This window comes from Trichoderma virens, assembly GCF_000170995.1.
Source record: "Trichoderma virens Gv29-8 chromosome Unknown TRIVIscaffold_92, whole genome shotgun sequence".
Lineage (NCBI taxonomy): Eukaryota > Fungi > Ascomycota > Sordariomycetes > Hypocreales > Hypocreaceae > Trichoderma > Trichoderma virens.
In genome coordinates this window covers 1,340,546-1,351,696 of record NW_014013657.1, presented here as the reverse complement: position 1 = coordinate 1,351,696, position 11,151 = coordinate 1,340,546, and the positions used below count along the sequence as shown (strand labels likewise).

General features: G+C 50.2%; 3 protein-coding genes across 3 annotated transcripts; 2 read left to right on the top strand and 1 right to left on the bottom strand.

The window, feature by feature from the left end:
* Positions 1 to 4,154: 4,154 nt before the first annotated feature.
* Positions 4,155 to 5,854, bottom strand: TRIVIDRAFT_111194 (uncharacterized protein; the record flags this gene model as incomplete). Its single annotated transcript, XM_014094356.1, has 3 exons — positions 4,155 to 5,348; positions 5,418 to 5,551; positions 5,624 to 5,854. The coding sequence occupies 3 exons, from the start codon at positions 5,725 to 5,727 to the stop codon at positions 4,525 to 4,527; spliced, it is 1,062 nt and encodes a 353-aa protein (XP_013949831.1).
* Positions 5,855 to 8,143: 2,289 nt separating this feature from the next.
* TRIVIDRAFT_165342 (uncharacterized protein) lies at positions 8,144 to 9,241 on the top strand (the record flags this gene model as incomplete). Its single annotated transcript, XM_014094355.1, has 1 exon — positions 8,144 to 9,241. One exon carries the CDS (start codon positions 8,144 to 8,146, stop codon positions 9,239 to 9,241), a length of 1,098 nt encoding a protein of 365 aa, XP_013949830.1.
* Positions 9,242 to 9,646: 405 nt separating this feature from the next.
* Positions 9,647 to 10,473, top strand: TRIVIDRAFT_39006 (uncharacterized protein; the record flags this gene model as incomplete). Its single annotated transcript, XM_014094354.1, has 6 exons — positions 9,647 to 9,705; positions 9,762 to 9,872; positions 9,930 to 9,946; positions 10,000 to 10,145; positions 10,200 to 10,280; positions 10,342 to 10,473. 6 exons carry the CDS (start codon positions 9,647 to 9,649, stop codon positions 10,471 to 10,473), a joined length of 546 nt encoding a protein of 181 aa, XP_013949829.1.
* Between the last annotated feature and the right edge of the window lie 678 nt (positions 10,474 to 11,151).

Sequence of the window (11,151 nt, the reverse complement as noted above, 5' to 3'; positions counted from 1 at the left end):
TGGTCCACGACTGCCGTTGCGGGCAGCAGCGAATTCGCGGTTGTTGTTGTTGTGCGGTAGTTGGAAGAAGAAGAGTAGTTGGAAGAGTACGAAGGGTGATGCAAGTAGCGTATGTGCGGCAAAAGTGAAACCGCAGAAGACGCAGTGGTAGGAGTCGACATCGCTGCAATAGTCCCTCAGGACCAGAACACGCGTGGGTTTGCAGCCTGGTGATGGATATGGAGGAGAATGCCGTGCGAGAAGATTGAGTGATTGAGATTGCTTGCTTCTCAACGCTCAAGTTGAAGTTGCAAAGAGCAAAGAATGAGAGGCGGTTATTCAGATTCAGACCTGAGGCAGATGACCCGAGCCAGGGAAGAGACGCCCACTGTGTTTAATGTTTAGGCGTTTTAGCAGGGTCTTGCTAACAAAGTGCCCCAAAAAAACAGCGGCTGCGTGGGAAAACGTTGGAAGCCCTGCCGGGTTTTGCTCTCTTCGTTTCCAGGCCAGAGGCTAGAGACTACAGCTCTCGTCTGGATCAATCATCAACGATTTGGAAGAAGCCGTAGGATGATGAATTGGGCTGGAATTGAGTCTGGACAACGACCATTCGAGCGATGGCGTGTTTTAGGTCAAGACAGCAGCTCACACTGGAGTGCGTGAGAAACTCAAGTGCTCAGTAACAGAGTAGCACTGCCCTGCGCGCACCGCTCCAGCCTCTCAGGCCGCTAGAAGCCTGCGCTAAATTCGGGGACGCAGGCGCTGCAGGGGCCCTGGAGGCGAGCGCAGCTCCAGGGCGCTCATTTTTGTTCGGGCCCTTTTTCACTGCTGGGTGTTCGCCTTGCTATCGATGCTATGGACAGTACTGTACAAAGTTCAAGAGGTAATGAAAATGAGGCTCTACCGAGTCAGTGGGATTTCTCCCCAGTGCAGAGCTCGCAGTCAATTCGATTCCCATCAAGGTGCCGAGTCTTCAGGAATTAGTAGGTACGTACATGTACTCGTACTGTACGAGTACAGCACAAGCAGTTTACCGAGCCTCCCTCCACTAGCTGAACGGCGGCGGGTTCCCCGTATCTAGTGCCTCCTCCACGACTCGAAACGAAACGTTTGCCACAGAAGCATTACTGATGATACGCAAACGACGCAAGTCAAAGTTTGATCCTACTTGGGGCGGGCGGAGAGGGAAAGGCACGGTAATAAGACGAAAAAGGTTCAGCAAGAAAATGCCAGTGATGGATCCCAGCACAAGATGCAAAGCAGAGTCCAAGCAGAATCCAAACCGGATCAAATTCAACGGATCAAATGTCATCAATTATTGATCCATTACTTACAGGTCATCCGTACTTCTCCATGGCGCAGGGACCACTCTTATTCCACTACTACCTCCTACTAATAAAGTAGTCCGGTTACGGTCGAAAAGAGAAGGCAAAATGAAACACAGCACGCTTCCACTGCCACTCTGTTGTATCCTCTTCACCTTTTAATTGCCGGACAACCAACAGTGCCGCTGTCGATAATCGGTTTAGCTGTTGGGGCGAAAAAGGAAAAAAACAGAGGGATGGGTGGAGTGGGAGGAAACAAAGTCCAAGGCCGTGGGTGCGGCCCGTAGCCAGACAGAAGTGCAGCGTGTGTGTGTGATACGGCACGGCATGATATTGACGCTCGTACTCTGCCTCTGCCATACGAGCCGCAGAGCCAGAAGCTTCAGCCCAACCGCGTCTGTCGGAGTTATCAGGGCGCCCAGCCGAAGGATGAGGGTCTGCCTGCCTAGAGCCCTCTCTACGGTATCACGTATCACAGCCAAGCGTGAATACACACCGTTACTCTATCAGAATCAACTATGAAAAGAAAAGCGAAAAGGACGGAGACCAGAAAAAAAGACCCCAGTCCGCCGCTGCTCTCCGGACTGCCCTTTTCGACCGTCGTACAAAGATGACCGAGTCCTGAAAAAAGGTTCCAGTTACAGGCATCATCGCCAACCCTTGCACAAGAGAAACGGCCAAAAAAAGAAAGCAAAGCCTCCCAGCCCGCAAGATATAATAAGCGCGGCCCATCCTGTCATCTCCGCTGCCGCGGGCCCTCGTGCGCCGGTCCAGAGGTTTCATTCACTCGCATTGCAGCAAATCTCGACCGTAGAAAAAAGGAAAAAATAACACACAGGGCCCCCTCTCGGCGAATCAAGACCCTCAGCTGCTCCCTAATCCCAAATCCCAAGGGCCCCAATAGCGCGGGCTGCTCGTCCTCGCACGTCACACGCAAAAACTGCCATCGACTTGCATTAACTCGCAAGTCACGCATCCCGCTGTCCGCGCTTATCCTAATTGAATTTCAGCTTTCCAACGAAAGGCCGGAGCGTGGCTCTTGATATTAAGCCCAGGAAATCCAATTTATCCTCCATGCAGCGTCCAAGCCGATGCCTCCACTAGACCCGGTCCGACAGATTCACGCAAACAAGTTTCGACCGGCCACTTCAGTTGTGCCTCGACTTTCGCCACCCAAACTCTGCTGCTTGACGCTTCCGCAAAGTTGATGGAGGAGTCTGGAGTCTGGAGTACTACTAGTACGGTACATACACGTTATCTCGGACGGGCTGCCTTAGTCGCGTCTTGTCTCCCTCTCGCCGTCACAGGCATTATGTCACTCTCAACTTCTGGACGGTGCCGTCTTTGTCTTCGTCTTCGGCAGCAACATGCAATCCCATAACCGCGTTGCTCTTATTCGCCCGCCCAGGTGGACAGAGGCTAAATGGCAAGTCTATGCCTCTCGATGCAACAAACCATCCCCCCTTCTCCTCGCCAACGCGAGAACCTGGTGCCAAGTCGCGGTGCCCGTTAATTAAAACCCGTCGAACCGCGCCGCTGCACTCGGCCTTGCGCCTTTTCGACTCAAGCCACCGATGCGCCAACTCTCACACTCACATCCACCCCCTCCTTTCCATCACTCAATCGCCATGGAAATCGTTCGATTCTCGACCATGGATGGGTTAACAATGTTCCTGTTTCTCGCCGTTTGCACAGGACAGGCACTCCGCCGTTAGTTGCGTCACTCACGCACATTAAGCCCTGCATGTCCTTGCGTGTCTCCAGTTTACAAGCCCGCTCACCTGGCCCTCTCTCTCCACCTGCTTGCCCAGCCCTCTGATAGGCAACTTACGTCTTACGCGAGCGAGGGCCAGGCCAATCTTCTAGATCCATTTCAGCCAGCTAGAAGCGATGCGGCAGAGCTACTCCGACGACATGTACTTTGCACACAGTCCACAAATCCGATCATCTTGTGGCAATGAGCGGACAGGCCTCCCGTACCTTTTACTATCAGTGTTTCTTATCACCACAGAACCTCCATGTGAATGATTTCAAAGATCGAGCCCAAGACAGCCCAGCTCGTCCAGTGATTGCATACGGCCGTACCTGCATTTACGAAGTAATCCTGCTGATGACCAGGTTCACAACGTTAACATGCATGCCGTCCCTCCAATCCATCTTTCGACATTCCTCTTCTGACCGCTCGGCAATTGCGCAGAGGAGGAAGCTGCATTGTCAGCAAACAAATTTCTAATAATGTCCCGCCTGGGCGGAATACCCAACTGTTTGTTGCCCGAGCTCTGCCTGGATTGGAAAGCATTGTACGGCGTAACTTAGTCGTGCTCGTAAGCCCCAACCACTGACATAATCCCTAACCGAGCCTTACAGCTCGCAGTCCAGGCTCCATCTGCGTTGACATGTGAATGCAAGGAACTGATGATACATGACAACTACATTTCAACGCTGTATATACCCAGGTAGGTAGGTGCCTAAGGAGTGGCTACAGGTAGGGATCCAGGAGCCCAAAATAAGCATTTACGCCCAAACGACTACAGTTCAGGTGTCGTAGCAAGATACAGAGGAAGTACATTTACTCTATCTAGTAGTATTACCAACATATGTTACTATCGCCGTCTATCTTCCTCCTGTGCCTGAGGGGGTTTGATAATAGCTTCCGGTTTTACTAGCATACAGTATAATTTATGATGCTAGATGATGAATAATTGACCTGGGATGCTGGATAGCCTCCCTCTCTACATGTAACAGGGCTCGGCTTGCAGAATCCCATTGCACATCTCCCTCCAATCGTCCATGCAACGTTTCTTTGGCTTGCTCCATAATATTGACTCGTGGTAATCTTTGATCTACTGTCTAAAAAGGAACACACGCATAAAAAAAAAGCTCGCATAAAGTCTAGGCAATAATTCCACGCGCTCAGCCTTGCGCCATCTACCAACACTGCCTTCTTCAAGTTAGGCATTATAATGAGGCGGCTAGGCACATGTCGGTTCTGTGACACCTCCCAAATCCTGCCCAGCCCATTCCTCCAATGGATGCCCCTGGACAAAGCATCCATCTATGTCTTGAGATGTATTTCTCGGCAGCCAAGTGTAGTTTATCTGGGTATGCTCAACAAGGCATGTCGTCGAGTTGACGAGCCTGATCTAAACGCTCGAAAGATGTACCGAAACACACAAATGTTGTCACCTCGCTAATTCGTGTCGTCAAGAGTGCTGGCTTTTCACAGGCCGCGGTTGAACCAGACCTTTCCATCGTGTCCGCCCTTGTCCTGGAACTCGGGTTCCAGGCTGCTGGCACTAATCGCCTGCCTCTGGGGGAATACCGCCAATGCCAAAGGAAGTGCCATAAAGCCAACAGCAGCAATCAAGCCCAGGTTGATACCAATAGGAATGGACTGGGCGATCCGCGGTCGGGCCTTAAGCCACTCCTTCTCCATCAAGTTCTTGTACCATGCTTGCTTAAACTGAATGTGATAGAGGGTCATAGCAGGGATAATCATGATGGGAGTGTTGTTGATGACACGGCTGGCCGCAGTTTCGTAGACAGCAATCTTGGCGGCCTTCTGGCTCTTGCCCAGAGATGGGACGTCCGCCTCGGATTTTCCCTCCTCAGTCAGCTTCTTCTTTTCCGCATCGGAGAGAACGGGGCGAACATCGATGCCGGTAACAATCTCTCCTCGTCGCATCAGATATGCGTTGAGGGCTCCAGCAGTTGCCACGGCCGCAAACGGTACCAGTCTGCTCAGGACGTTTCTTGTAGCAGGAGTCACTTTCAACCTTGGCACCAATGCGTTGAGTCCGAGGGCCACCGAGCACGAAGCCGTGACGGCAATACCGTATGACTTGGCAAGATCCGCGGTGGTCAGTGGGGATGACTTGTTCGCATTCGAGCTGTTGATGGCAACGTTGAGCGATTGGTTGGCAACTTGCCATGCCACGGTGCCTGCTGTTCCAAGACCAGGCTGCAGCATACCGGCCGTAACGATCAAGTTCGAAAGGACGAAGCATGACATTCGAAAGGGCAGAAACACTGGTTCTCCGGTGTCTATCCACAAAGGTCAGTTTTTGCTCTTGAGCCTGGCATATTCCTAAATTCCCATCGCCAATGCCATACCTGGATGAAGAGTTGAGTCGACAATCTTCTTGGCGTGCCAAAGCTCGGGTGTCATGTGCTCCAACTTTCCCGTCTTATACTCGGTGACAAGTCTTTTGGCATTTTCGAGTCCATGCGAACCAGCGAGCAGAGTGCTAGAATCACGATACGCGTTAACAATTCCGCCTTGACAACAAACACGCAAATCAAAAGCCGTCGTAGCTCACCTTGGATCCGTGATGCTTATCGTGTGCCTGACCCGTCCAAAGTAAGTGGACAAATCATACTGCGACGAGGGCAGGTCTCGCGATCCCGGCAGAGAGGCAGACATGGTGAAAGAAGCCCGATTGGCGTCGAAACAATACAATCCAACTGCCTCTGTTTATGGCGTTCAGAGCAAGGCTGGTGATTGACGGCCCAAGTTGCAATTTCCAAAAGGTCGTCGCCTGCGGGGTGCGGAAACTTTTGGCCCAAAGGGTTGTGCCGGATCTCAAGACGACGATAAGCGCAACTACTAGATTTGTTTGCGACGAGCCCGATCTCGGATGAGTTTTAGTTGATTCTTAGTGGCCAATAGCCCGGCAAATCCCCGCACTCATGACACACCCAAAGACAAAGAACGATGCACAGACATTAATACTGTAGTAATGGGAATAAGCCATTTGGGGAAACTGAGTCGTTTGGAGGGTCGCGGATGCCGTCAGAAAGCGTGGCGCTTTTGACTTACGGCATCCGCGAAAACCAATACTAAGAGCAGCCGTCATATTATACATACTGCTAGACTGTGCCTGTCTTACTGGATGGAGTATGTAAATCCGTCACTGATTTTCCCCACAGCCAATCGCAAACAAGACGTCGATCACTCTGCACGTGGCTAATGAATCCCATTGCATAAATCAATATCCAAATCTCCCACCAGCCACCAGTGGACTCGTAGAAGAAAAAAAAAGAGATACACACAGAGTGTATCAAGAGTATAAAAAAAGAAACAGCGGAAATTGAACATTTCCAACCGACCACGCCAGGAGTCGAACCTGGAATCTCTAGAGGAGGTGATTCTCAACCGAAATCTAGCGCCTTAGCCATTAGGCCACGCGGCCCCATTTGATGTTCCCAAGCGTTGCAATTTTAGTATACTGAGGTTTGGAGGTGGCAAATCATTTTTACGCACTGTACTTTTCTAATTAAAATTAGCTGCAACTACTGTGCCGGTAGTTTTAGGATACACATTGTGAGAATACACAAGAGCATCGTGACTCGCTAAAGTAATATTCGAGCAGAGTTTGTGGTAGAACTCTTTGGGTATATGAAGTATTTGCACCTTTTTTTGCTTCTGCATTCGTTACCTTTCTCGTATGAGAGATTGGCTCTTCTCTCATGCTAACGACCGTTATCTGTAGACTGGTCATTGTATAAGAAAGCTCTATATCCCTTAAAGTCTCGACATCTCCAGTGCTATAGTCCCATAACTACGATGAATTAAAACGTCATTCCGTATTCTCGTCTGATATATTTCCTAGGCAAGAGTACAGCTACAACTTGGTTAGCCGATCTTGACATTTACGCTTATTGAACAGCAGAGTGTATCGCTCTGCATTTGCGTTCCGTGTTGGGATTGATAAGCGGCAAACCAAGCCGCTGTTAGAACATTTAGCCAAGCTACGTGCTGGTAGACATAGATTAGAGATGATACACAGCTTTGCTCCGAGCCCTGTAGCAGCAGAGTCATCTGTAGCACAACAAAGCAGAGCAACACCTACCATCTCCTGATGGCTGTTCGGGCTCTCAAATAGCATTGACAGGAAAATAAAGCCAGTCTCTTCATCAATGTTCTTCAGCCTCTCCAATCAAACATTGGCCAGCATCATATTGCTCCTGCAGTTCCAAACTACTTGTAACGTGATGGCACGTGAGTTGCTCTGCCCCTGATAACTCGAGCTGCCAGCTGGCGAGCACTCCCCGGCGCTTTCTGCACACAGCTGCTCGCACAATTCTTCGTACCTATAAAATCTCCTTCTCTATCTCTCTCTTCTCTCGCAAAATTCTTCCCTTCTCAAACAGGCTCGCTCCAACATCGCTCTCTTGCATCTGGTGCTGCTGCAGTTCAGCACAGCCAAAGGTATCTGCAGCCCCCATCCACTCTATCTATCATGAATAAGTCACTGACCGCACGCATAGCTAGTGAAATGGACTTGACACCTGTGTCCCACAAATCCAATGCCGCCTCGGCGGGGGATGGAAAGGTCATAAAGAAATTCACTGCCCTCAGAGAGTGGCTGAAGAATGATCCCGTGACGCCAAAGACACCCAACTTCTCAAAGCATGAGGTTGCCCACCGCAGTGCTGCTGCAATCACTGAGCATCAAAGCTCAGACCAAACCAAAGTGTCCAGCAACGCTTCAGCTAGGATGACTGAAGATCCTACCTATCCAAGCGCCACTGGTATGTCGGAGACCAGCCAACAGGATCGTGGAGAACCCGACCTCAATGCTACCAAACCACGAATGACCATCTTGGAGAGTCTCAATAGGGTCCTTGAGCCAGAATCCAAGACCCGAGGACTGATGATTAAATCTGAGGCCATGCCAGCAGAGTCGCCACAAATCACTGAAGGATTGACTGGCTTTGAAGTACAGTCTCAGGGAAGCAGGGCATCATGGAACATAAGCGAAGGCCTCTCAGATGGCGGCAACTTGGATGAGCCAGACCAACATGAGACGCCCGAGGGTGCCAACGTATCGCGAACTATGACCTGGCTGCTTCAAACCTCCAATCCACCTGCAACTGCTCATTCATTGGCGTCTCAGAGTGCAATCTCTCATTACAATAAGGACATTGACACCGAAACGGGAGCTTTCTTGCCGGAACTACGCTATCCCGATACTTTCAAAACCCTTCACGAAGGTCCTTCGCGTGATCATAGAGATATCGCTTGGCGACAGGCCAACATGACGGTCGAGCTGCAAATAACCAGAGAAATCAGAAGCCGAGAGATGCTTGCAACCAAGATCAGGTCGCAGATACAGCCTCAAGCGCAGGCTATACCTGTTGAACCGGCGACTGCACCAAATGCCGAATGCATAGTACGACCCGCTACGCCCGAGGACTTTGAAGCCATCGCTGCCATAATCAACATGGAAAGCCGGGCAAAAGACAGCCCTCAGATCATAGAATGGAGGGATGTCACTGCTGCTAGTGTCCAAAAGATATACGACAGTTGCCGAGATAATCTGCAGCCCTTTGTTGTCGCTACCACAGCTGAGGATCCTCTGATTGATCGTTCCAACTGGCCGGAGAATGCCACAAAGGCGTATCAAAGCTACCTCGCATTCCGCTCAACTCAGGCAAAGGTTCCTCAAGAAATATTGGGCTTTGCCTTTGTGGTGGAAGCCAGACAAGGTCTACTCGGAGGCCCATGCCCTGGAGCCAGACATACTGGCCAAGCCAAAGTCATCGTTCATCCCGACCACCGTGGCAAGCTGTACGGCTCTGCTTTGCTTGACAGAATTTTACTTTGCACCTCGCCGTTCCACCGAAGAGCAATAGAGTACGAGTGGCAATGCCAAGATACTTCAAAGGTGTATGAATCAATTGCGTGTCAGAATCGTCGAAAATACGCCTGGATCTTTGTCGAAACATTCTGCGCCGGCACAGATGATCCAGCTCTCAAATTGGCGACCAAGTTTTTGCAGAAATTTGAGTTCCAAAAAATGTGCCATTTACCCAGCGCCGTCAAGACCGACCGTTACTATGAGAGCCAATGGCTTGACCTTGTTCTCTGGGCGAGGGAATCGCAACCTCTCTCTAATATCGAGGATCTTTTTCCAGGCGCCCACAACCTGTAAATCAGGGGCGACGGGCCTTTCTGCCGCGACATGGTACAATCGAATTTGCTAAACGATTGGTCTTTTACAAAAAGCAGTAAAGTTATTTATGCATTAAGAGCATCTATGCCAGGAGTTGAGGGTTGAAAAAAACTATGGGGAATCTCTGCATCACGTGTAATATACACTGTGCTTCTGCAGCACAGAACACGATTAGTAGTAGTTTAGTAGCTACCTATCAGGCAGACAAATAAATTGACATTTCGAGTTTCTCGACCACCGGTGCCTAAAGGTGGTATTGCATCTTTAAATACACGGCATCTCGATTGAAAAGACATGAAAAAGGCCCTCGTCGAAGATTAAGCAAGCGCTCTCGCCAAAAGGAAGAACACAGTCTCGGCAGATAATCCTTGGGCCGCCAGCAACATGTTATCCATCCTACGCAAAGCTCGCCTAAAGGATAAAGAGATGCGAATTCTGATGCTGTATGTGCCAAATGATTTATTTACACCGATGCCTCGAGAGTCTAATTTACCGAAAGAGGTCTCGACAATGCCGGAAAGACGACGATCGTGAAAAAGATTATGGGTGAAGATGTGAACACCGTCAGCCCAACGCTCGGGTTTATCATCAAGACCATTGACTACGAAGGGTGATTCATCCTTGCTCAAGCTAAAAATATGGCCCAAAACTAATAAAATGATGATAGATACAAGCTGAACATCTGTAAGGCAGCTCTTGCGGACTTGGCAAGGCGCGATTGGTATTGACAACTGTAGGGGACGTGGGTGGCCAGAAGACGCTGCGGTCATACTGGCGGAATTATTTCGAAAAGACAGACGCCTTGATCTGGGTCGTTGACACAACAGATCGGCTACGGATAGACGACTGCAGAGAAGAGCTCCACGGTCTATTGGAAGAAGAGGTTTGCAACCGGTGACTCGCTGTTGTGGTGGATGGGAGCTAACGTCTAGGGTAGCGTCTGGCGGGAGCCTGCTTGTTGATATTTGCCAACAAGACGGATGTGGACGGGTGCATGACGGAAGAGGAGATTGTTACGGTGAGATACCCCTTGAGACTATTTTGGAGGATTGAATGGCGTCTAATAGAGTTTTGACTAGCTGCTACGGTTGAACGACATACGGACGCATCAATGGCATGTTTTGCCCTCGTCTGCTATGACGGGCAAGAACCTCAATGAGGGAATGTCGTGGGTAGTGGAGGACGCGAAGAAGCGGCTGTTCCTGTATTAGATGATCCAAATTTCCAAGGGGAGGCTGCTGACGGAGTATGAAGTGTGCTCCATGTACTCGTATTTATTTTATTGAAGCATCGCATTTTACGTATGGATAGAGAACTGGGCTGTGGCACGAGCACATGCGACTTCATCAAGGGGTTGCTGGCTAGCAGATCTCTTCATCAATGTTGTTCTCGTATTGGCACGACCACTTCTTGTCCCTCATGTCACTAGCAGCACCTCCAGCTCAATGGTCGGCGATCAGTGGTATGGAGCACGGAAGTAGCACAAAGACAACGCGGTGATAAGACCGTGTGGACCAGTTGTCAAGGGCGATGGCAAGACGGGTGGATAGCCTCATCGCACCAAATTCGCCTGACGGGCGTCTTAGGGCCATGATTGGTCCGTAGCAGCAAGGCCTCGATCAGATGCTGTTCCCAGGCACGCAGGCAAGACAGACGGAGCCACACAAAATCAGAGTATAAAGATGTCACTTCGCACCCTTTACGGCTGTTGGAGGGGGTTCAGAAGAGATTTTGGGTTTGTTGACGAGACGGGCACTAGCAAATCTCGTGTTTTGGTTATGTTGTGTGTTGACTGTTATGGGCAAAAGTAAACAAAGCGAAAACCCCCTTCGCCGTAGAACTTGGGACAGAGCGAGCTCGAGCCTTGCCTACCGTTCAGGAGAGGCCGG